General features: G+C 40.3%; 2 protein-coding genes across 9 annotated transcripts in view; one reads left to right on the top strand and one right to left on the bottom strand.

Moving 5' to 3' along the window:
- LOC149283565 (leucine-rich repeat flightless-interacting protein 2) overlaps positions 1-8,391 on the top strand; it is a 60,802-nt gene extending 52,411 nt beyond the window's left edge. For all 7 annotated transcript variants that reach the window (XM_089497371.1, XM_089497368.1, XM_089497366.1 and 4 more), the window contains 5 exons: positions 3,595-3,644; positions 5,626-5,746; positions 6,626-6,705; positions 7,555-7,659; positions 8,281-8,391. In XM_089497371.1, coding sequence (XP_089353497.1) covers positions 3,595-3,644; positions 5,626-5,746; positions 6,626-6,705; positions 7,555-7,659; positions 8,281-8,391 — 467 coding nt within the window. The remainder of the gene's footprint in view (positions 1-3,594; positions 3,645-5,625; positions 5,747-6,625; positions 6,706-7,554; positions 7,660-8,280) is intronic.
- A 12,301-nt stretch (positions 8,392-20,692) lies between these two features.
- Positions 20,693-26,802, bottom strand: part of LOC149283564 (DNA mismatch repair protein Mlh1-like) — a 66,674-nt gene continuing 60,564 nt past the window's right edge. Inside the window, exons 18-20 of one of the 2 annotated variants that reach the window (XM_089497372.1) lie at positions 24,298-24,397; positions 23,044-23,057; positions 20,693-20,860 (exon numbers count right to left, since the gene is read on the bottom strand). In XM_089497372.1, the coding sequence (XP_089353498.1) occupies positions 20,693-20,860; positions 23,044-23,057; positions 24,298-24,397 (282 nt within the window). Of the gene's footprint in view, positions 20,861-23,043; positions 23,058-24,292; positions 24,398-26,802 lie in introns of both variants that reach the window. The other variant, XM_089497373.1, reaches the window with a different exon arrangement.

Here is a 26,802-nt window from a genome sequence, read left to right as displayed (position 1 = left end):
GCATTTAGGGGGTTAAAAGGCATATTATGGGGCAGAGTGGCATATAGGGGTATAAGGCATTCCAGAAATGCCCTATGCCCCCATTTAACACACACACACACACTTACCGGTGCTTCCAATTTCCTGCTGTATTGCCGGGGCAGCTGGTTGACGTCTCCTTCCGCTGCAGCCAGAAGGAGGTGGAGTTGGCAGCGGGGGTTTGTCTGCGTCCGTCGTGGATACCTTCCCCAGCTGTCGGAGATCAGAGTTCCCCGCACCGGTGCGGGGAACTCTGATCTCTGACAGTCGGGGAAGGTATCCGCGACGGACGCAGACAAACCCCGCTGCTAGCCACACCTCCTTCCGGCTGCAGCGGACGTTGTCTACGCAGATCGCGTAGACGTCAACCTGCTGCCCCGGCAATACAGCAGGAAGCACCGGTAAGTGTGTGTATGATGGGGGGGGGGGGTGAGACAGGAGGATCCAGGTCCCCTGCAGCGGTGCGGGGGATCTGGATCTTAGTCTCATAATCAGACCTCTATTTGAGGTCTGATTAGAAGAGGACCCCGATTAGAAGACGAGGGGTATTTTTCAGAGAATTTGCTCTGAAAAAAACCTTGTCTTATAATCGAGCAAATACGGTAATGTATGCAACATTGACGTGAACATATTGCAAAGTTCCAGGAACCTTATTCTCAAAGGGCTATACTCTACAGGTTCTGCTAACATATCCTATAACACGTTTACATGCAATACACCACATAGTCTGCGTTGCAAGTAAAATATGACCTGATCATCCTTGCCTGAAACTAATGTAATTCTATGTTGAATATGTCTACAAGTAACACACTTACTTCTATAGTGTATAGCACACAAAGCCTTTTAAGATTTGTATGCATTTGTACAATCACATTTTTTGACTGACCACGTGTATGAAACCATTGAAAAAAGTAAGGGTTTGAGAAGACACTCCATTTTTCTGTTTTATGCGACTTGAGGTGCATTACGATGGGCCAGTTATTTTATACACACAACATTACTATGTACTTTAAACAAACTAGCGTGAATAGGAACTGAGGTTTTAAACTGGCCCTTAATACGCATCAAAAATCTTTTAAGCATTATTCACAATGCAAAAGCTACACACATTTGATTTAATCTTCATAACATTTCCCCTTATCTGTATGTAAAGGAAAATTGTCTAAAATGTTTTTTTTTGTAAATATAATATTGAATAGGTCTAAATGAATCTGTGGAATCACATTTCCTTGTTAAATTTGAATCTAGTTTTTTATATGATCTAACTTTTGAGAATTTCATGTCTTATATGTCGTATATACCGTATTGGCCCGAATATAGGCCGCACCCCCCCTTAAGGTCTTTAAAGTGTGGGTGCGGTCTATATTCGGGGTTTAGCGCAGGGATGCCCAGTTCGTGTCGCCCGACACACAGGACATGCAGTTCCGGGCACCGGGCAGGTGTGTGTGTTTTTCTTTTCATTTTCATTTATCCTTGCTGCAGAGTTAGGATCCAGATCCCCCGCAGCGCTGCAGGCGATCTGGATCCTCCTCTCCGGCAACCATGGACGTCTGCGCAATGCGCTTAGACAGCCTCCGCTGCTGGCACTTCCACCGGGGCTCCTTCCGTCATAGAATCCCAGGCGAAATGTCCACTGGCCGACCCCGCTAGACACCAGGGAGTCTGGGGATGCATTGGTAAGTCGAGGTGGGGGGAGTGGTATTTCAGGGGGGCAGATTGGCATTTGAGGGGGTGGAGTGGTACTTCTAGGGGACACAAAGCATATCTGGGGGGGCAGGTGGGCATATCTAGGGGGCATAAAGCATATCAGGGGTTATAAAGCATATAAGTGGCATATCTGGGGGGGCAGAGGGGAATATCTATAAGCAAGGTGCATTATGAATTAAGGGGGACCTTAAGGCTATTGGTTTTCAGTTCTGTGCAGTGGCTTAAATGCATCTGACAGGCCATGCGACTTTTTTTTAATCATGAAAAGTTTGTCATTGGTCAATTAAAACTAAATTGGAAGAATAAGTTTTAAAAACTCAGTTAGATTATTACTTTGCAGTTCAAATGCTGTAAAGAATATTAATTTAGGAAAAAAGCCTGAATGTAAGACTACCCTATAGGAAAAATGTTTTACTAGTAAATGCAAACTATTTTTCATATTTAATAAAAACTGATTGAGAATTTTGTTTTTTATTTCCTTTTATTTGCCAACCTGCTACTCTGCCCCAGATATGCCCTATACCTGCCTATATGCCACTCTGCCTCCATAATATGCCTTTTAACCCCCATTATGCCAATCTGCATACAGGAATGCCTTATATCCCCCCCATATGCCACCCCCGCATTACCAATGCTTCCCCAGGCTTGTTACTCATATTTCAGACTCCCTGGTGTCTAGTGGGGGCAGCTGGTGGGCGTCTGAGCAATACTCGTAGAGAACCTCTGCTGACAATTACTTCCGCCGGGGCTTCTATGACGGAGCACCGGCGTAGTGTGACTGGTGCTCAGTCATAGAAGCCCCCAGAGGAAGTGCCGGCAGCAGTGGAGGTTACCAGAGAGGAGGATCCAGGTCCCCTGCAGCGATGCGGGGGATCTGGATCTTAGACTTATAGTCAGACCTCTATTTAAGGTCTGATTATAAGACGGCTTCAAATATAAGATGAGGGGTATTTTTCAGAGCATTTGCTCTGAAAAAACCTTGTCTTATAATCGTGCATTATTTCCGTATCTGCTCATTTATAAGACACCCCTAATTATAAGACGACCCCAAAATTTGAGTATTTAATAAAAACTATGATTGAGAAAAATACATTTCTTGTTTTTATTTCCTTTTATTTGCCAATCTGCCCCAGGCTTGCTACTCTGCCCCCCCCAGATATGCCCTATACCCCATTATATGCCACTCTGCCTCCCTGATGTGCCACTAAGCCCCTCAGATATTACTTATACCCCCTATATGCCACTCTGACCCCAGATATGCTTTATACCCCATTATATGCCACTCTGCCTCCCTAATGTCTTATTCCCCCAGACTAAACCAGTGCATTCCAAGACTTGTCCCCTGTGCTTCTGACTCCCTGGTGTCTAGTGGGGGCAGCCGGTGGATGTCTGCGTGATGAGTGTAGACAACCTCCGCTGCCGTTCACTGGCTGCTAGAGAGAAAGATCCAGGTCCCCTGAAGTGCTGCAGGAGATCCTCCTCTCTGGCAGCCAATGAATGCCTGCGCTATGCACGCAGACAACGTCTGCTTCTGCCCGGCATTTCCACTGGGGCTTCTATGATGTAGCACCGGAAAGGTCAGGTCATGCCATGCCGGCGCTTGGTCATAGAAGCCCCAGAGGAAGTGCCGGCATCAGCAGATCTGGATCTTAGTCTTGTAGTCAGACCTCCTATTTAAAGTCCTGATTATAAGACAACCTCGAATATAAGACAAGGGGCATTTTTCTGTATTTGAGTATTTGCTCTGGAAAAAAACCTTGTCTTATATTCGAGCAAATACGGTATATAATGTATTTTTGGAATGCCATCATAGAATAGATGTATGCTTAAGTTCATCTGACTGCTCTTTTTTGTGTTTGTCTATCTTAGATGTGAGGCTACGGAAACTGGCTGAGGAAAAGGATGAGTTGGTGTCCCAGGTAAACGCTATACGCTTCTCAGTTTGCACTGTGTAATTTATTTTTTCTGTGTTCTCCAAAATACATACATTATATAAACTTTGACATTTTGCCATCTTCCTGCCATGGAAAGGCTGTTCATGGTCACTTTAAGTTCTGAGAGCATATCACATAAAAAGTGCTTTGTGAATCTGATATATTTGGCTTTGACCCCTTAAGCCAAATATTGAAAAATCTTTTACTCCAAAAAAGCTAATGAAAAAACCTGCTAAATAGATTCTACTATTTGTCCTGAGTTTAGAAATACCCAATGTTTTTATGTTTCTTTGCTTTTTTCTGCAAGTTATTGGGCAATAAGTACAAGTAGCGTTTTGCTAATTCAAAACCATTTTTTTTTCCAAATCTGGTCATTCTGCCCCATGTGCTATTTCGGGTATCTTTGAAGCTGGCCAATGCAATTTACCCCATAAAACCATATATTTTTGAAAACTAGACACCCCAAGGTATTTCAAATCCTAGTATTTTAACCCTTTCCATGCATTACATTCTACCACCAGCCTTTGCCAAAGTTTGTGGTAGTAATTTGTTTTGTGGTTTTTTTTCACACAAATTGTACTTCAGGTATAAATTTATAGCTCCAGGTATACATCACTATCAAACAGCACCCCAATATGTGTTCAGCAGCATCTTCCGAGTACAGTGATACCACCCAGGTTTGTCTGGTGTTTGGGGGCTAAAAGGCAACATTTGGGAAATGCGCCCCCCCCCCCCCTTTTGGTCAGTCTGTGCCTATGCCCTAACTTTGAGGCCGGCCACTCTGATTTATCCCATCAAACCATTCATTTTTTATTTTTTTTAAAAAATTTTTTATACTTTTTATTTCAAGTTTTTTCTTTTTTGTGTTTTCTTTGGACCATTCATTTTTTTTTTTAAATTAAAAACCCCTTCGGTATTTGAAATACTTTTTTTCCATGTCAAGATTTTTGGGAAGATACAGCGCTAATTTTAGCACTTGCTCATAATAAACTTTGGACTTTTTTTTTTTTACATTATGCTGGAACAATTTTTTTATTTTTTATTTTACTAATCACATTGTGATTAGAAATCAGGGATCCATTGACTTACATGGTTGAATGTAGTACCCGTAGCAAACCTTTCCAACTTTATTTTTGTTTATAAGGACGCGTCGCCATCTTTCGAGTTGCAAAATCTCTCGCAGTGGCGGTTGTGACAGCTCTCCGGAGTGGTCACAGCGCGTCCTGGGGTGAGTGTTCGATGTTGTTGAATGGCTTGTTACCAAGGCATTTCAGCAACACCATTGATCGCCTCCTAAACTCTATTGTATGGCGGATGTTGACACAACGGGGAGGGGCCAGACAGTTTAAGCGAAGAAAGTGATTGCAGATCACTTTCTAAGCTTGTTTAATGAATGCCAGGCATGTCATTCGTTATCACCTGACCGTTTTTGCGTGACGTGCTTGGCCCGTTAAGGAGTTCATGTGAAACTCAATTACCTAGTTGGGTTGAGTTGTTGGTGTAAAGTTTCTTCAGTATGGAAAAAGAGGCTTCATAGATACGAATTAACAATGTGTTTATAAAATCATATTAAATATAACATTTGGAGAAAGGCTCCTGTTACTATCGCCACAGTTGTGACAAACAACTATTCCCCATTAATTATTTTTATTGTAATTGCATAAGTTGTATTTTATAATACATTTCATGTGTGGCTATCATTTTCCCCCTATACTTACACCAGAGGTTACATTTTGTTTCCATTAGGTAATTTGAAGAAACTAACTCATTCAGTTTTGCATAGTGTATGGGCATGCAGAGGTACACAACAACTACAAATATCTCTTGAGCAATACATTGGCTAATGATTTGAAAAGCACAGTTACAAAGAAATTTGTTTTTATTGTGCATTTTAACATTGTTGAATTTATTTTTTAGCCACAATTGAATTTGTTTACTCTTGTATTCTTTCTTTTGATTATTAAAGATCAGAAAGCTGAAGATGCAACTAGACGAGGAGCGCCAGAAAAACAACAAGAGTAATACTACAACAACTGATCCGGCAGGCCTGGAGAATGGGTCTGACCTGCAACTAATTGAAATGCAGAGTATGTTTGTCTATTAAGACTTCATTATGAGCACATAGAATAATCAAATTGTAAGAAATTTACACTACTCAAGTAAATACCCTTTTGTTATAAGAAATGCCCAAAGGAAATGAAAATGCCCATTGTGTTTTAATAATGTGGGTAAGATGTGCATTGTAGAAAAAAGAGAGAAAAAAGTAAATTGTTTTGATTCGCATAGTATAAAACCCAGCCGCAATTATACCTAACCAGTACAAGCCCAGCGGCACCCCCCACTGCCCTCAATGAAATGTAATTTTGTTTTGGGAACATGAGACTTAATGCCTTCCTTGCCAGAGAATTAAAGGAAGAGAAGCAAGCAGCAGCAACAATTTCTTTGTTGCCAAATTTAGAGTGAGACTTAAATTTCTTTTAACTGAGATCTCAAGCACATCTGTAGTGCAATGGGGAAAAGGGGTTTAGAAAAAGCCAAGTGCCTTCTTCCTCTTCACAGTATTTTCATCTTTAATGCTGTTAAACTGTCTAAGGATCTTAAATCAACCTGTGCTAACGTTTATACTTTGGAACATTACAATTTTGAAGGGGGATGTGCATTCATTAAACTTTATACATTTTGAACAAAATACATTTTGTAAAAAAAAAAAGATTTTTTTTTAATTTGTATAAGAAATGTTTAACAAAAGACTCGGACTGTATATACATCTTGCTTTTATTGCATGGGTGATGGCACAGCTGGATGATAGTATTTTAATAAGATTAATTAGCTTTCGGTAAGAGAAGAAACCACAGATATGGCTGAGATTTTGCTGTACATTGTAAAATTAATAGGTATAGTAACTGATACTTATTAATGGATATTCTTGTTTAAGACAACAGTGCAAATATTTTTTTATTTTTTAGGAGATGCAAATAGACAGATTAGCGAATACAAATTTAAACTTTCCAAAGCAGAGCAAGATATAACAACGTTGGAGCAAAATGTAAGTAACTTCAATGTCTTTCCAAAATCCGCCCCAGGAAATCAAGATTGTAAGCTTGCGAGCAGGGCCCTCTTCATCTAATTTATCGGTTTGTCTTAGCCTGTCAATTCTAGTCTTGTCATACCCCTTGAATGCTGCGTGAATGCTGCGTAAATTGTTGGCTCTATATAAATAAGATAATAATAATGTCTGTGGAGCTGCATAGTTTAAAACACTTAGTGTTACATAAACTGTAATTAGTCATTTTTGAGGAAACACAATTGTGTATTTTAAGTCACTAACTGCAATTCGTAGAGATTTTCTGTATGGTTAGTAGCTGTAAGAATGTAACTGCCTTCTGCTTTCCCCTCTTGACTGCAAATATAATGACAAGTCTGCTTATATGGTGGGAGATTCCAACCCAGTATTGATTAAAAGCTCCTTCTGGGAAGTCTCCCAACTAAACCATTTTCTACTGCTAAGAGGGGTGCTTGTTTCTACTGTGTGCAGACCCTTTTATATTAGGTGGTTGTCTATAGCTTTTGCCTCACCAAGGCACCAAAATTTGGTGCGCTATGGCTAATATTTGTAAAACACTAAACAAAAAACCCCACCAACTAGTATGTGCAGCTTCATATGGGATTTACAGACTACAATACATGTTTCTCTTCAGAAAAATAATTATAAATGTTTGAATATTAAAGTAGTATTTGCCCTTAGGAGACCACTGTTGCTTCAGCTCAAAAGAATCACCTATGACAAACGCTGATCTATTTTATTTTAAAACTGTGCTAGTTTTAAGAGAGGATTAAGGCGAATGCTCGATAATTAAAATATTCATTTCAAATAATAAAGCTCAATCTCACTTAGGTACTAAGGCTTGAAGGACAAGTTGTCCGATATAAAAGTGCAGCAGAAAATGCTGAAAAAGTTGAAGATGAACTAAAAGCAGAAAAGAGACGAATTCAAAGAGAGGTATTGTAAAAACGGCAGCTTTTTATAACCATGTCATGAAAATTTCAAAAGGATAGTATTTTTCTTTATTTTTTTAATATGAAAATGTAATCAAAACTACATTAGCGCTTCTGAAAGAGCCACCTTATATTGCTGGGATTTTTCAAGGTGTGATCCATCCTTACAACCAAAAAAAAGAGTCCACACAATTGGAGTGAGTAGGGTGCAGTTGGGTTTACTGTGTCATCAGAAGGGGAATGGAAAATGTCATGGAGCTAATCATGAGTTACTTAAAAGACAACTGGAACTTTCTAGATTGTTGTCATATATCTCTTACTATCAACATATTAATAGTGTGCTTTTTAGGCATTATCTTTAATAATAATAATAATAATCTATTTTAAATGTTATGGTGTTTGATCTGCAATCTTCCAGCAATATTACATTTTAACCAAATGCCTTGTGCTATATTTGTGAAGATGGTAAGAAAAAAATGCTCATGCATTGGTCTACTTGAACAATGCAGGTAGAATCCAGTAAGTATGTTACATCTGTACATTGGGGTAGATATCAAGTGCAACAAAGGTACTACCAGGCATTAACATATCCAAATGTAACCAAAGTATTTCTTGTTTTCAACAGCTCCGAACAGCCTTAGACAAAATGGAGGAAATGGAAATGACAAATAGCCATTTAGTGAAAAGGTTAGAGAAGATGAAGGCCAACAGGACTGCACTTCTGTCACAGCAGTAATAAAAGGATGAAATACAACTAAATGCACTGCTCCTTATGACAACACACCCTTATATTGTCTTACTATGGATATTCTTGTTGGCTCAACTGGAGCAAATGTTGCCTTGGCCTTCCAGGGCCCTAGCTACAAAATAACATAATTTTTAATTTATGAGAGAATGACAAAACTGGCATGGAATATGCCAAACCGTGGTGATTTCTCTTTTCAAGACACTGATTCGGGTAAATTTACAAATTTGAAAGCAACACGCTGGATTGCTGGTTTTTGAAAAATCTTTTTTTTTCCCCCCTCGCAATGTTATAATTAAATTTACTCACACGCCCTACTCCTGCCTGCTGCTTACATATGCAGGTGAAGAAAAACTACTGCATAAAGAGGATATTTTACCACAACCCCATCAAGGATACCTATCCGACACTGTGCAAAACATGAGACTTAATGCCTTCCTTGCCAGAGAATTAAAGGAAGAGAAGCAAGCAGCAGCAACAATTTCTTTGTTGCCAAATTTAGAGTGAGACTTAAATTTCTTTTAACTGAGATCTCAAGCACATCTGTAGTGCAATGGGGAAAAGGGGTTTAGAAAAAGCCAAGTGCCTTCTTCCTCTTCACAGTATTTTCATCTTTAATGCTGTTAAACTGTCTAAGGATCTTAAATCAACCTGTGCTAACGTTTATACTTTGGAACATTACAATTTTGAAGGGGGATGTGCATTCATTAAACTTTATACATTTTGAACAAAATACATTTTGTAAAAAAAAAAAGAAAAAAAAAAGATTTTTTTTTTATTTGTATAAGAAATGTTTAACAAAAGACTCGGACTGTATATACATCTTGCTTTTATTGCATGGGTGATGGCACAGCTGGATGATAGTATTTTAATAAGATTAATTAGCTTTCGGTAAGAGAAGAAACCACAGATATGGCTGAGATTTTGCTGTACATTGTAAAATTGTATTATCTGCTTCAGTGCAAGTGGAGACCTCAAACTTAAGAGTATTGATGAGGCACCTATTAAATCGACACTTTAATGGCCACGTCTTTGGAGTTTTTTTTTTATTTCAGGTAAATGAACAGTCATAGAAGCACAAGGCCTTAAACGTTACTTGGTCCTTGGTCTTTTTTTGGAGAACGGCAGCAAATTCTGTGAGATTTTTTTCTTTTTGTTTTGGATAAATGTGTATTAAAGTATTAACAGAATATGCATCCTTCTGTAGTAAGAATATAATGGACATTAGACTATCCTTTTAAGGATAGCCATACGTATGCATAGATTAATTCCTTAGTGTGGCCGCTAGATATTTGTTTTCCCACTTTACACCAGCATCATAGTCCTTTATATGTGAGGATTTTTGCTGCAGGGTTCATTGTGTAGGTGGGGAATAGGCTGGGAATGTGTGTCAAGACAAGAGGCAGTTGGCAGGTAAGTGAAATAACAGTATTTCTCGGTGAACTTAGCACTCTGCAAGTATTTCTCTTATAACTCTTTTCAGTAATTGGAGATTTTACTAACCTTGGTGACGGAAAATATGGATTTTATTAAAGACAGGAGGCGAATATTATGCATTAAATCTTTCTTTACTACTCATAGCAGCAAGAGTTAAAGTAAAGTAAAAGTTTTTTAATTAGTCAGGTGTGTAACAGGCAACTAGTAACCAATCAGCATGTAGCCTAGGTAATATAACATCTGGAGTCCTCTTTCACTTCCTCTTTCTTTGATGTGATATGGTTGAAGTAGGAAAAAACTGTAATCAGAAGAACATCGAAACTCAGGTAGGTTGGATCTTAAACCTGGAAAAACTTCTGTTGTCGTCCATTAAACTATAGGAAATGAATAAGAGTTGGGTTAATTGGGTGGGATAATATTCGCCTCCTGTCTTTAATAAAATCCATATTTTCCGTCACCAAGGTTAGGAAAATCTCCAATTTTATGGCAGACAGGAGGCTTCATATTATGCACGTTTAAAGCTAAGATCTGTAAAATACGTTCATTAATTTAAGTATCATATTTCTAAAGAATAGTGTCTACGGGATATGTCTAGTGCTTTCACGTCAGAAACTCTCTTAAAAGAAATAAGACATAGTAAAACTGTAAGTTAAAATGAAAGTAATTTTAAGGTTAATGAGTCATTATCTCCCCATGAGATAAGGTTTAGAAGAACACCAACATCCCAAGTACCGTATTTGCTCGATTATAAGACGACGTTTTTTTCAGAGCAAATGCTCTGAAAAATACCCCTCGTCTTATAATCGAGGTCGTCTTCTAATCAGACCTCTATTAGGTTGCCAGGCTGCTTACCGGTGCTTTGGTCGCGAGCAGCGTCTCTTCTTCTAGCAGCAGGAGAACAGGAAGCTAGAAGAGTGTAACATAACTCTGCCTCCCCCCTCCTTCCTCTGGGGGCGGGGCCAGAGAAGTTGCTCGCACAGCCGGGCCCCTGCAGAAGTCTTCGAGTGAGAGATCTGCAGTTCAGGTAAGTGGGGGGGGGAGGGTTTTTGAGCAAGTATGTGTGATTAATGGAATGAATGAGTATTTAAATGTTTGTGAATGAGTGTGTGTGTGATAGCATGGATGTGTAAGGTGGGTGGTGGTGGTAGCATGGCATAGGGAGGCTGTACTCACACTCCTATCATCCCCAGGTTCCAGCATGTACTGGCTGCCTTGGCTTGATAGGAGTGTGATTGCTGTTAGCAGTTATATATATATATATTGTAGGGGTCAGCTCACGCATGGGGCGGCAATGACAGTTTCACACAGGTTTCCAATGTAAAAGCGTGTTTATTTAGATGTTGTAATCACAGAGCACCTTGTAAATAAAACAAACTATAAGCCTGTCCGGCTCTAACTAAACAGCAGGATACCTCTCTAGCAGCCTAAGGTCTGACGCAAAGCAAAGTAACCATTTTTTTATGGGGTAAAGCTTCATACCTGGTGGGCTGCAGCGCTGGCTGTAGCTGCTCCTTCATTCAGTGTCTCCCTCCCTCTGAAAACCTAACAGCCCTTTCTTTTAAGGCCTCCTCCCCAGTAACGAGCTTAGGAAGCCTCACCTGAGAGCACCTGGGTTTGCTACCAGGCCTGGCTGAGGTAACCAGGTGAGACATATATCCCATCAACCACTCTCCCATACACTTTACCACAATATATATATATATATATATATATATATATATATACCTCCAGAAATGCCTTTTGACCCCCTATATGCCACTCTGCCCCATGATATGCCTTTTAACCCCCTATATGCCACTCTGGCATATAGAGGGTTAAAAGGCACATCATGGGGCAGAGTGGCAAATCGGGGGTATAAAGCATTTCTGGGGGCAGAGTGGCAACCCTGGGGGCAGATGTGCATAACTGGGGGGGCAGGTTGGCAAATAAAAGGAAATAAAAAAATATATATTTTTCTCAATCATAGCTTTTATTAGATATGAAAAAATTGTTTACATGCATTAATATTTACTAGTAACTTTTTTTTCTATCGGGTAGTCTTATAATCAGGGTCGTCTTATAATCGAGCAAATACGGTAGATTGATATTTGGGAAGAGGGGGCCTCTTGGAGTGAATTCCTTTCATTAATTTGCAAATTAGGGGGTGTTTACCTACAGGGATAGAATCAATCGGTGAATGATTAGAAGAAATAGCAGAACGATAAACATTTATTGTACAATATGCCTTTCCTTCATCAAAAGAGAGAGAGAAAATTTAAGATATGGGAGATAGATGCATGAATGGGATCCAAATCCCGTTGCATGCACCAATAAAGCTATAATTTCCAGGCTGATCTGTAAACTGTCCTGGTACCTGGAGCCCAGGCCTCTGAAAGGATGTCTCTAGTTGATTGTGAAAATCCCGGATCAGATTCTGTTGTCCTGAGATTAACCAAGCAACCAGAGAAAGTTGTCCCGATGTAATTAGAGGATGAGGGTTCCCCTGTGGATCCCGAAGGATATTGTGTATTGCTGGTAGAATACGGGGGAAGTCTATGGTCATCCCTAGGAGTTGAGGGAACCAAGTTTGAGTGGGCCATCGTGGGATTATTAAAACTAGAGTTGATTTCATGGCTATTGTATGAATCAGGACTCTCGGGATGAGAGCAAATGGAGGGAACGCATATAGGGTCATGGTTGGCCAAGTTTGAAGAAAAGCATCTACTCCCAGTGCTTCGGGATTGAGACGCCAACTGAAAAATTGAGGAAGTTGGCGATTTAAACGCGAGGCGAATAGGTCTATATGAAGAGGGCCCCAAATAGAAAGGATTTGTTGGAAAATCAAGGGATTCAGATTCCAGTCGCTGGTATCTACCAAAAATCGGGAATTCCAATCCGCTATGGAATTGGAGAGTCCTGGGAGATATTCCGCTCTCAAAACAATATCCCTGTCCAGACAAAAATGCCAAAAGTTTTTCGCAATGTCGGCTAGAAGTTTTGATCTCGTACCTCCCAATCGATTGACATATTGCACAGCAGACACATTGTCCATCCGTAAAAGAATGCAGCAATGCGATTTGTTTTTCGCAAAACTCTTGAGAGTGAAACACCCCGCCAGGAGCTCCAAGCAATTGATATGGAGATGGGATTCTTTTATGGACCATTTGCCCCCTGTGGAAAAAGGTCCACAGCGAGCACCCCATCCTGATAGACTCGCATCGGATTCTATAATTAGGTCTGGTAAGGAGTTGAAAATGGTTTTTCCATTCCAGGCTTGGATGTGTTGTAGCCACCAAAGAAGTTCTTCCTTGGTGTCTGAATTGAGGGTTCTCGTCCGAGTAGCTTAAACCGTCTCTTAAATGTCGTGTTTTGAGACGTTGAAGGGCTCTGTAATGCAGAGGGGCTGGGAAAATGGCCTGTATTGAGGCTGAAAGTAGACCTACAACACGAGCAATTGTCCTTAAGGAAACTAATTGTTTGTTTAGTATGGAGTGAACCTCCCTTCGAATTGTTTTTAGTTTCCTGGAAGGGAGACTGAGAAGAACCAATTGGGTGTCTATTATAAAACCTAGAAATTCTATAGTCTTTCCTGGGGTTAAAACAGATTTTTGGAGATTGATAAAAAATCCGAGGTCCGTGAGTAACGATACTGTCCATTGCATATGTAGATGAATGAGTGGTAATGATTGGGCCATTAAGAGAATGTCGTCTAAATAAATTATAAGACGAACCCCTCGACTTCTTAGAGCAGCTAGTACCGGTTTCATGAGTTTCGTAAAGCACCATGGTGCTGAAGAAAGGCCGAACGGTAGGCTGGTGAATTGCCAGTTTGCTTTTCCCAACAGAATTGTAGATATGGTTGAGAAGAAGGATGAATTGGGACTGTGAGATAGGCATCTTTGAGATCTATTTTGACCAACCAATCCCCTTGAATTAAAAGGTCTCTTAAAAGATGGATCCATTTGAAGTGCTGATATCTGACATAATTGTTGAGGGTTCTCAAATTTATGACGGGTCTGTAACCTCCGTCCTTTTTTACTAAAAATAGGTTGCTCAGAAACCCAGGGTATCGAGGTGGGATTGGACAAATTGCTCCCTTGGAATGTAATTCTTTTATTTCTATTCTTATTAGATTTTGATCTATTTTTGAAAATATAATAGGTTGAGGTTTTGTTAGTTGTATAAGAGGGGAGACAAACTCTATCTGATACCCTGAGATGGTGTTTAGATTCCAGGTATCTGACGTAATCATAGTCCAATTGTGGAAAAAATGTGTGAGCCTTCCCCCTAAGGGAATGTGGGAAAAAAGTGGAATTAGAGCACTCACCTGTAGGAGGTCTGGATCTGGGGTAGCCTCTGTGACCTCTGGCCCTCCAAGGGCGTCCTCGTGAGGGAAAGAAGGGTGTGGGTTGAAAAGTGTTTGTTGGAGTGTAGGAGGGTCTTTCGGAATGGGTAGGGTCTTTGTAGTATTTACTGTCTTGGAATTGGCGGCTGGGAAAGCGGCCCTTTCCTCTCCCAGCCCTGCCGAAAACTCTATGTTGAAACACTTTTTTCAGAGTTTGAGCTTTAACAAGTGAAGAAAATATGCTTACGTATTTACTTATTTCCTTAATGAAGGAACTACCAAAGAGTAAACCTTCATTAGATTTTGATTCAGTACTAGCCAAGTGTATGAGTTGAGGATCAAGTTTCATAAGGATAGAGTGTCTCCGCTCTGCAAAAAAGGCGGCATTAGTGTTACCCAAAAGACATACTGCCCTTTGGGCCCAACCTTTAAGTATGTTTACGTCTATGGGTTTGCCAGAAGATATGGCTTCTTCCGATAAGTCCAAAATCTTTGTAATTGGACCTAAAAGGTCAAGAAATTTTGTCTTGGCATGATTTAAATGACCTATCAATGCCTTTTTGGGGATTTTTCCCAGTTTTCATTAAATATTTGACTAGAATGGGGTCTAGTTTGGGAGTAGAGGCTGCATTAAGAGGCAATGTGGGTCTAGGACATTCTGCTCTCAATTTGCTCCTAGCTGATTTTTCTAGAGGTTTTCTCATCCAAAGGGATAAAAATTTTGCCACTTGAGGGTGAGGGACCCACTCTCCCGATCGCGGGTGTTTTATGTGCCCTGGGTCGAAGTAGGGTTCTCCTGTGCTGTCCAAAATTGTGGCATCATCATCAATAGGCATATTATTAACATCTTTATCTGAATCCTCCTCATAGTCCGAATTTTCATCTATATATGAGGAATCTGATTCTTCCAAAAAAGATTCATTTGATGAGGTTTCGTTTAAGTCTGGTTCAAGCCGACAAGGGACTTTGATTGCCCATTTATACATTTCTTCCTCACGGGTAAAAGGTGTGACTTTTGGACACCTGCAGAAGAGCTAGCTTTAATGTGCGAGCTATGTGATTTGACCTGATCCTCTTTTTTGGACATAAATTTTTTTATGTTTAGGGGAAGAGGTATCGGTATAACAAAAATGTCTCTTCTGAGAACATTTACCAGACTTTTTTATGCTTTTAGCCATAGCTGTGGTAGAATCCTCAGCGGACCAGAATAACTAATAAGGAGTAGATGGAATTTTCTGAGGGGATTCTCTAGGAGTAGCTTGAGCAATGGCTAGTGTCCTGCATGGTGGACATAGCGGAACGGATAGCAGCTTGGACAGATTTGTTAACAGACTTTTCTACAAGGCTGTGAGTATGTTCTTCAGTAACGTATTCATAATCTTTTTCCTCAGAAATATCTGAAGGAAAGGGTTTTATATTTGCTTGTTCATTAGCCATAATAGGGAAAACAATATATCTCTGTAAATGTATGAATTAAGGATAATGTATATTTAGTTGTGTTTTACAAGAGAAATACATATATATACAAGACACCTACATACATACTGTTTATGTATGCACTTACATACATAGATATACCCACATACATACATATATAAACATATATATATACACAGAAATATATATCTATATATATATTTATATATATATATCTATATTTCTATTCTACTAAGGATATAATGCAGAATACTGTAGCTAGTATTGTCCTGAGGAGAATAGGTGGCAGTAAAACAGCGAGAGAAAAAACCTATGTGGGAAAAAAAACCACAGTGGAAAAATGTGTGTGTGTATGTATGTATGTATGTATATATATATATATATATATATATATATATATATATATATATATATATATATATATATATATATATATATATATATATATATATATACACAATTAATGCGCGCATATGACTACACATGCACAAGTAACCGCACAATGTAATTATTAATATTCACAGAAAGAATAAACTCTTCATAAGCTTCTTATAAAATATAGTACTTATCTTCACAAGAGCAGCAAAGAAAGAGGAAGTGAAAGAGGACTCCAGATGTTATATTACCTAGGCTACATGCTGATTGGTTACTAGTTACCGATTACACACCTGACTAATTAAAAAACTTTTACTTTACTTTGTTAACTCTTGCTGCTATGAGTAGTAAAGAAAGATTTAATGCATAATATGAAGCCTCCTGTCTGCCATAAAATTAGCGATTTTCAGCCTATTTAGCAAAATATAGAAATTAAGCATTACCATAGTTACATCTTACCCATAAATCCTAACACCTGATTAATAGAGCAAGAACACTTGATAAGCTCACATACAGCACACTCCTCTAATATTGGTACCCTTGGTAAATATGAGCAAAATTCTTGTTTAACCCTTTGAACTTTTCTTCAAAAAAACACAAACATACCCTGTAGGACTGCAACTATTATTTTCATAATCTATTAGTTGGCCGATTTTTTTCTTTCAATTAATCGGATAAAAAAAAAGACAATATGCAAATTTTTCGTTTATTTAAAATAAAAACGTATAATTTACATTAAGATGTGTCATTAACACATAATAATTAAAGCTATATTTTAAAGGAACCCAAACACACTATTTATCAAACTAAGTTTTAATACCAAAAAAGTTATGCATATCTCACTCCCAGTTTGCAACTGTTCCCCAGAAATGCCTTATATCCTCCTATATGCCACTCTGTCCCCATATATGCCTTATACCTCCTATATACCAGAGATGCCACCGTGCCCCCCAATATGCCGTATACCTCCTATATGCCACATACCCCCCTATATGCTACTGTGCCCTGATATGCCTTCTGGCCCCCTATATGCCACTGTGCCCCTCTGATATGCCTTATACCCGATATGTCACTGATATGCCTTTTACCCTCAATATGCCACCATGCCCCCTGATATGCCTTACACCCCCGATATGCCACTGTGCCCCCCTGATATAAGAAAAACAGCGCTAAAATAGGTATAAAAATAGAGACAAAGATTAGATTATACACAATACAATTAGGGCTGCAACTAACGATTATTTTAATAATCGATTAGTTGGCCGATTATTTTTTCGATTAATCGGATAAAAAAACCAATATGCAAATTTTTAGTTTATTTAAAATAATTTAATGAACTGGATGTTAAAAAACAACTTAAAATTTACATTAACATTCTTATTTTGTTATGATGTAATAAAAAAACTATATTTTCAAAGTACAAAAACCCAAACACAATATTTATGAAACAAAATAACCCCAAACATTCTGAAAAGAGGTGGACTATTACTGTTCAAGAAACTTTGCCCCAGCCCTGGTACTTTGCACCCAGCACTTTGCACTTTGCACCCAGCACTTTGCACCCAGCCCTGGCACTTTGCACCCAGCACTTTGCCCCACCCCTGGCACTTTGCACCCGGCACTTTGCACCCAGCCCTGGCACTTTGCACCCAGCACTCAGCACTTTGCCCCAGCCCTGGCACTTTGCACCCAGCCCTGGCACTTTGCACTCAGCACTTTGCCCCAGCCCTGGCACTTTGCACTCAGCACTTTGCACCCAGCCCTGGCACTTTGCACCCAGCACTTTGCACTCAGCACTTTGCACCCAGCCCTGGCACTTTGCACCCAGCACTCAGCACTTTGCCCCAGCCCTGGCACTTTGCACTCAGCACTTTGCACCCAGCCCTGGCACTTTGCACCCAGCCCTGGCACTTTGCACCCAGCCCTGGCACTTTGCACCCAGCCCTGGCACTTTGCACCCAGCCCTGGCACTTTGCACCCAGCGCTTTGCACTGTGCCCCTGCACCCAGTCTCCAACTCTGCCCTGCACCCAGCCCTGCCCCCACACTCACACCCTGCCCCCACTCTGCCCTGCACCCACACTCACACCCTGCCCTGCATCCAGTCTCCCACTCTGCCCTGCACCCAGTCTCCTGCCCTGCCCCCACACTCACACCCTGCCCTGCACCCCCACCCCCACTCTGCCCTGCACTCAGTCTCCTACCCTGGCCTGCATCCCCTGAAACCCCACCCCCACCCCCGCGAATCGCTCTGTGCGAATGGAGCCACTCGCACAGAGCGAACCGCTCTGTGCGAACGGAGCCACTCGCACAGAGCGAACCGCTCTGTGCGAACGGAGCCACTCGCACAGAGCGAATCGCTCTGTGCGAACGGAGCCACTCGCACAGAGCGATTCGCACAGACATGAAGAATACTTACCTCCGGAACGCGTCACATCCGTCACGCAGTGCAGAGCGTGTAGCGGAAGCAGGGAACGCTCGCGGAGGTAAGTAAAAGGAGCCAACAACGAATCGATCACTCGATTAATCGATAACGGAAATCGTCGACAACAATTTCAGTTATCGATTATTATCGATTTTATCGATTCGTTGTTTCAGCCCTAAATACAATATAAATATATATATATATAAATATATGGATAATACAAACAAATCAAATATTACAGCAATCAAAAAATAAACACAAATGCACATAATTAATAGATCCCCACCAGGGGTTAATATATCAATAGAAACACGGGGCAAATAAGCATAAAAATAAGGATAATACTCCAGGCTTAGCTTACCCAGTGGTGCTTACTTGCCCCATTTTTCTTCTGTTGATATATTAACCCCTGGTGGGGCAGGTAGAAGTGAAGAAAAGTAGAGGAGGTTGCGCACATCGCGCACTAAAATCCAAATCCCCTGCAGCGTTGCAGGGTACCCGGATCCTCTCCGGCAGTCGGTGGGGGTCTGTGCGATGCACGGTGACAGCCGTTTCTCCGTTTCTCTATGGTAACATGTAAAAATCTCCACTGTCACCAAAAAAAAAAAGTTTTTAATGAGCAAGTCCACAAAAATTCCCGCATGGAAAGTGTTGAAATATTGGCATTATAAATGCCCATAGGGTGTCTAGTTTCAAAAAAATTTATGAGTTGATGGGGTAAATTTAATTGGCCGGGTTCAAAGATGTCCCAAATATGGGACATGGGGGCAGTAGGATCAGATGTCTAAATGGCAAAAAAATACACACCTCACAAAGGTGGCCTTTTACCTCCCAAATAACCCAACAAACCCATGCATGTGGGGTATCACTGAGCTCAGGAGATATTGAACACATATTGGACATATACCAGGAGCGGTAAATTTATACCTGAAGTACGTGTGTGAAAAAAATACAAAAAAAAAATACAAAAAAAATTACTACCATAGGCTGGTGTTAAAAGTAGTGCATGGAAAGGGTTAAAATGCCAGCATTTCAAATACCTAGTTTTCAAAAAATATTTGGTTTGATGGGGTAAATTGTATTGGCTGGCTTCAAACATACCTTAAATAGGATATGTGGGCAGACTTTTTGACGTGTCAAAATTCCAATTTGAAAAATGCACACCTCTCAAAAAGGGCCTTTTAGTCCCTGAACAACCTAACAAACCCCATGTGGGGTATCACTGCGCTCAGGAGATGTTGCTGAACACATATCGGGGTGTTGTTTGGCAGTGTTTATACCAGGAGCTGTAAATTTATACCTGGAGTACAACGCGTGTCAAAAAAATAAATTTTTTTACTACCATGAAGTTTGACAAAGGCTAATGGTAGAACTAGCGCATGGAAATGGTTAACATACCAGCATTTGAAATACCTTGGTGTCTAGTTTTTAAAATTATATGGTTTGATGGGGTAAATTTCATTGACCGGCTTCAAAAATACCTGAAATAGCACATGGGGCAGAATGACCAGCTTTGGGGAAAAAATGGTTTTGAAACAGCAAAACGCTACTGGTACTGCATAACGTGCAGAAAAAAGCAAAAAAACATAAAACCACTGGGTATTTCTAAACTCTGGACAAATAGTAGAATCTATTTAGCAGGTTTTTTCATTACCTTTTATAGATGAGTAAAAGTTTCTCTTTTTTTTATATATATATATATAGAGAATTAGATGATATGATAAAAATAACAGTATCTGAAGAAACCCATTTGTCTTGAAAAAACTATATATAATATGTGTGGGAACACGAAATGAGAAAGCGGAAAATGCCAACGAGCAATTTGTTTTTCACAAGGCCAATGCCGTTTGGTCCATTATAATTTTTTGGCTTGCATACATTTTTTAAACAACCAAAATGGAGCCCTCACCCTACAAGTGAAACCAGATATTGCCAAACAAGGTTTATTGCTGCATACAATCACATATTCTGTTTGTAAATATAAAGTATATATTCATATATTCATTTTTACATCCATAAAAATGTTCTTTGGCACCGTTTTCAGTGATATAAATATAAAGCAGAAAAATACAAATTAACATAATTAGCAACCTTGTTAAAGAGCATGCTCTTCATAAAACATTTATTCTGATGTAACTATTGCCAACATACATTTTGTTTCATACTGTGCATTCATCCATACACATAAGCAATAGAACCTTACATTTTTTTATTATTTTTTTTTTACAGCCATGACAGTAATCTAGAAAACAAGGCTAGAAATGGCATTTACAGTGGGGAAACTAGCCAGATGAGCTAGCATCTTTCAAACACTTTATACAGGTCTGGCAAGTTTGCGAGTTGCAAGATACTTCCATCTTCTGCAAATGGTTTTGGGGGAAGGAGGTGTGTTCGGAAGGCTTTATATAGTATGTGTTCAGTTGTCCACTTCCATGATGGAGAGGTTATTTCAGCACTCTTCTCCTAAACAGAGAAACAGGGAGTTAAGCTATTTTCTCCAACTTGGCTCTAAATACAGGGAAAAAAACACATTAGCCCTCCATAATGCTTATGCATTATATTAGAGTTAATTTTATGTCTCACATCCACTCAGTGTTTAGTGAATACACCCTTGACAGCCGCCTCCACTACAGTGGATATAAAAAGTCTACACAACCCTGTTAAAATGCCAGGTTCTTGTGACGTTAAAGAATGAGACAAAGATAAATCATGTCAGAACTTTTCCCACCTTTAATATGATGTGAACAATTCAATTGCAAACAAACTGAAATCTTTGAGGGGGAAAAAAACCTCACCATAACCTGGTTGCATTAGCGTGCACACCCTTAACCCCTTCAGGACCGGGATTTTGATACTAAGGTGTCGCTAAAAGACCAGAGCCATTTTTGTGTTTTTGCTATGTCTTTCTTCAACTGTAATTTCTCTTATCAATTAGTGCACCCACACAAATCATATATTGTTTTTTTCAGCACAAGTAGGGCTTTCCTTTGAAACCATATTAAGCTGGGTATAAACTGGAAAAAGTGGGGAAAACAGTTTTGTATAGATACAAATTGTACACACATTGAACCAATGGGAAAAAATTATCCAAAATATATTCATTAACTTGTCCTGGTTTGGAAACCACCCAACATGGCCAGGATTTTCATCTATTTTGACCAGTATAGGGCAAATATTGCAAGGCAGGCATCATGTTTTTAAAATGTGATTTTTTTAAAATTTGGCATGGTAGTCTAATAACTGCAATAGTTGTCACAGATACTGATTATCCCCCCCAAATTATATGTTTATGAATAGTAGATAAATCAAGGTGTACAACTAGGGTCATTTTGCAATGTTGCTTTACATTTCATATTGTATTTTGTATGTGCAACTGCAGAAAAAAAACACAAAATTGTGTTCACCAACATCCCCCAGTTCCAACAAGGCCTCACATGCATGGTTCATGCATTTTTTGAGGAAGCTATGAGGGAAAAACTGGAACATGCGCATTTTAGTTTTCAAATTTGGAATTTTCAGAAATTGGTTTACTGGGCTCATATCCCATTTGGGAGATTTTGGAAGCCCCCCACTGTAAATTACCCCATAAAAATATATATAAATATATATAAATTTATTTATTTTAAACATTATTTCAATGTTGCAATTTATTTTTTGCACAGCATATGTGCAACAGTGGAAGAACACACCACATTTTGTTCACCAACATTCTCCGGTTCCAACAAGGCCTCACATGCATTTTTTGAGGAAGCTATTTTTGAGGACAGGTTTAGGCCGATGACATCAATCAGGGAGACCGATCAATAATCAGCGACTTAAAATGTCACCGACAAGTGATCAGGTAATAATTATGTTTTTTTTTTTAAATTAACTTGTGTTTTTTCATAATTACTCTAGATGACCCCTCTCTCTTTGTAGGGCAGGGTCATCCATGGGCTACCATAATGATCCGATCACTCCTATTGGCCAGGAGTGATCTGATCATCATCAGCCCAGCCCAGCATTTGACCTGGAAACACCCTGGACTTTCAGGTCAGTGCTGTTATTTTTTTAATTTATTTTTAAATTATTTTTTAATTTTATTTATTTATTTTTTTTACTGTTTCAATGCTGATGCTCCATTGAAGCACAGCATTGACTGATATTTAGTCCCCACAAGCTTGTGGGGACTAATATTAACCCCTGCAATGCTGCGATGGGGGTCATACACAATCGCAGCAGTGAAGGGGTTTATTGAGCAAGGGAGGGGGTGGGGGCTGGTCTCTACACTCTTTCCCTGAAGTTACCTCTGGCAGCTGGGACACAATCTCCCATAGACTGGAGATTGCAGGGGAGGAGTCTCTTTGATCAGTCCTACAGGAGGTGTTGTGTCAGGTCCCCACACTTGTGTGGGGAACCAATCAACACACCACCCCCTTCCCTGAAGCTGCCTGTGGCAGCTGAAAACGCGATTGCAGGTTTTTCTGCAATCGCGGTTTCAGCCTACAGAATCACTCCGTGGGAGTGATGTTAGTCTTGGGGGCGGGCTTAATGTTGCAGTAGGCCTCTTGTAAGCCTCCCTGACCAGTTTCCTTCTTGTCTTTTCATCAATTTTGGAGGGACGTCCAGTTCTTGGTAATGTCTCTGTTGTGCCATATTTTCTCCACTTGATGATGACTGTCTTCACTATGTTCCATGGTATATCTAATGCTTTGGAAATTCTTTTGTACCCTTCTCCTGACTGATATCTTTCAACAATGAGATCCCTCTGATGCTTCGGAAGCAACTCAATGGATTTAGGCATGTAGACGTGGTCAAGACAACTTGCCAAGAGTTCAAACAGAGCATCAGAATGAGGAAGAAATGGGGATTTAAGTGACTTAGAACACGGCATGGCTGTTGGTCTGAGTATTTCAGAAACTGCTAATCAAATATCCACTCTTTAAAATCAAGGTATGCAGAATATCATCTCTGAACGCATAACACATCAAACCTTGAAGCAGATGGGATACAGCAGAAGACCACACCGGGTGCCACTCCTGTCAGCTAAGAAAGGGAAACAATTCGCACAGGCTCACCAAAATTGGACAATGGAAGACTGGAAGAACGTTGCCTGGTCTGATGAGTCTCGATTCCAGGTGCGACATTCAGATGGAAGGGTCAGACGTTGGCGTAAACAACATGAAAGCATGGATCCATCCTGCCTTGTATTAACAGTTCAGGCTGGTGGTGGTGGTGTAATGGTGTGGGGGACATTTTCTTGGCACACTTTGGGTCCCTTAGTACCAATTGAGCATTGTTTAAGTATGGCACTCTAATCCAATGGCCTCCATAATCACCAGATCTCAATCTAATAGAACACCTTTGGGATGTGGTGGAACGGGAGCTCCGCATCATGGATGTGCAGCCGACAAATCTGCAGCAACTGCGTGATGCCATCAAGTCCATATGGACCAAAATTTCTGTGGAATGTTTCCAGCATCTTGTATAAAGTATGCCATGAAGAATGAAGGCAGTTCTGAAGGCAAAAGGGGGGGTCCAACCCGGTACTAGCAAAGGTGTACCTAATAAAGTGGCCAGTGAGTGTAACTTAGAAATGAAAAGAAGGCTTATGTAGTTTCAGATATTTGCAATAAAACACTGCAGCTTAGCTGCTTTTCGCACAGTTGAGCATTTTAAATCGCATCAATACTAGGTCACAAGGTGCTGTCACAAGCCGCAACAGGGTTCACAAAAATAAAATCAAACTGGAGACAGTCAATTCAGGCTCGAGTTACTGCTTACTGGAGACATGGAATTGCTACAGTGGAGGTAAAGTGCCACTGTGACAAGTTTTTGTTTTTATGTATTAAGGTATTTGTAAATAAAAAGAAATATATAAGACTATCAAGGCATGGTAAAATCATTAAGAATTACCTCACAAGCAGATTCCTGCAATATGAACTGCTTCTTGAGAGAGTAAAACAGTGAACATTCTTTGCTGAAGCTTTCAAAGCATTCTTTTTCATCATCCCAGTTCACCTAGAGAGAAGACAAAAATGGCAGATTTGGGGATGTCAGATATCTGAAAAACACCCCTGTGCCTAAGGCCAGGATATACTGAAAAAATGTTTTAAATTGTACTGGCAAATTACCGTATTTGCTCGATTATAAGACTAGGTTTTTTTCAGAGCAAATAGGTCTGACTATGAGACGACTAAGATCCAGATCCCCCGCAGCTGCAGGGGACCTGGATCCTCCTGTCTCCCCTCCCCCCGCCCCACTTACCGGTGCTTCTGAATCCCCTGTCATGTAGCTGGGGCAGTGTGTACATGTCTACGCGATTCGCGTAGACAACTTCCGCTGCAGCAGGAAGGAGGTGTGGCTAGCAGTGGGGGTTGTCTGCATCCATTGCGCAGACCTTCCCCGGCTGGCAGAGATCAGAGTTCCCCGCACCGGTGCCGGAACTCTGATCTCTGACAGTCGGGGAAGGTCTGCGCGATGGACGCAGACAACCCCCGCTGCTAGCCACGCCTCCTTCCGGCTGCAGCGTAAGTGCGTGGGATCTACACGCTGCCCCGGCTACATGATAGGGAAGTCAGAAGCACCGGTAAGTTTGGAGGAGGGAGGGGGAGGGAGTGTTAAATGGGGGGTATAAGGCATTTCTGGAGGCAGAGTGCTCTGTGAAATGCCTTTTAACCCCCTTAATGCCACTCCGCCTCCAGAAATGCCTTATATCTCCCATTTAACACTCCCTCCCCCCCTCTCCCTCCTGAATGCCTTAAACCTCCCTATATGCCACTCTTCCCTATAATATGCCTTTTAACCCTCTAAATGCCAGAGTGGCATATAGGGGTATAAGGCATTTCTGGAGGCAGAGTGGCACATAGGTGGTCAAAAGGCATATCATGGGGCACAGTGGCATATAGGGTTAAATGGCATATCATGGGGCACAGTGGCATATAGGGTTAAATGGCATATCATGGGGCACAGTGGCATTTAGAGGGTTAAAAGGCATATCATGGGGCACAGTGGCATACAGGGGGTATAAGGCATTTCTGGGGCAGATGTGCATAACTGGGGAGGGCAGGTTGGAAAAAATAGTTTACATGAATTAACATTTACTGGTAAAACTTTTTTTCCTATAGGGTCGTCTTATATTCAGGCTTTTTTTCCTAAATTAATATTCAGATTTGGGGGGTCGTCTTATAATCATGGTCATCTTATAATCGAGCAAATACGGTATGCTTCTGCTATGCCTTGTCTATAGCTGCTAAGATTGTATCTTCTTTACTGGTTGTCATTATTTATTGTTTCATGTAATGCCAGCATATTCTTCAACGTTGTGCAATGGGTAAACAGGACATAGCAGGTAGTATATAACAACAATTTACCTTACGGAAACAGGTGAGGAGGGCCCTCCTCAAACAAACTTACAATGTTTCCATATTCCCTCTTGTAATATAGCCTAAGGGAATGTGAGAGGACATTAACGTGTAATGTTTCAAGCGTTCTTAAAGAAGTGGGTCTTCAAAATATTTTTTTTTAAATCCCTGAAGGACCGAAGGCAAGGGGAAAGTGATTGGCTAGGGAAGGGCATTCCAAAGGATAGGGGCAGCCCTTGAGAAATCCTGCAAGCATGCATTAGAGCTAGAAATCAGAGGAGAAGCCAGAAGATCATTGGATGAGTGATGAGGTGTAAGTAGGGGAAGCATTATGATGGGCTTTGAAAGTAAGAGTCAGGATTTTGAAATGAATCCTAAAGTGCACAAGCAGCCAGGGAAGAAAAAGACAGAGGGAAGAGGCGGGAGAGGAAAATAAGTCTTGCCGCATTGTTCATGGTGGATTGTAGAAGGGCAAGCCGGTTAAGAGAGCGACCAGTTAAGACAGGGTTACAATAGTCAATGCAGGAGATAACATTAACATTACCTTGTGTAACACAATGACATTTCTCTAATCACCTTCTTATTTTAGTATAACATGAAAAGCTATATCTATATTTAAATATATTCGGGGCCAATACAAACCATTGTGTGGAAATCTGTTCATAAACAGGACTATGCATAGGACAGGTGGTCATGCGTTTAGACGGAAGTAAAGGAGATTTTGTCTAAAGCAGAGGAAAGGGTTTTTTACAGTAAGGACAATAAGGATGTGGAATTCTCTGCCTGCAGAGGTAGTTTTATCGGAGTCTGTACAAATGTTTAAACTGCAACTGGATGGATACTTGGAAAAACATAATATTCAGGGATATAATCTTTAATTATGGGGAAACAGCTTATTGATCCAAGGAGAAATCTGACTGCCATTTTGGGGTCAAGAGGGAATTTTTTCCCTGGTTAGTGCAGAATTGGAAAGAGCCAAACTGGGGTTTTTGCCTTCTTTTGGATCAACAGCAACAAATTAACAGATATAGGAAAGGCTGAACTTGATGGACGCATGTCTTT

The sequence above is a fragment of the Sceloporus occidentalis genome, unplaced genomic scaffold, assembly GCF_023333645.1.
Source record: "Sceloporus occidentalis isolate IW3139 unplaced genomic scaffold, rSceOcc1.0.p SCAF_102, whole genome shotgun sequence".
Classification (NCBI taxonomy): Eukaryota; Metazoa; Chordata; class Lepidosauria; order Squamata; family Phrynosomatidae; genus Sceloporus; species Sceloporus occidentalis.
This window is presented reverse-complemented; position numbering and strand designations above follow the sequence as displayed.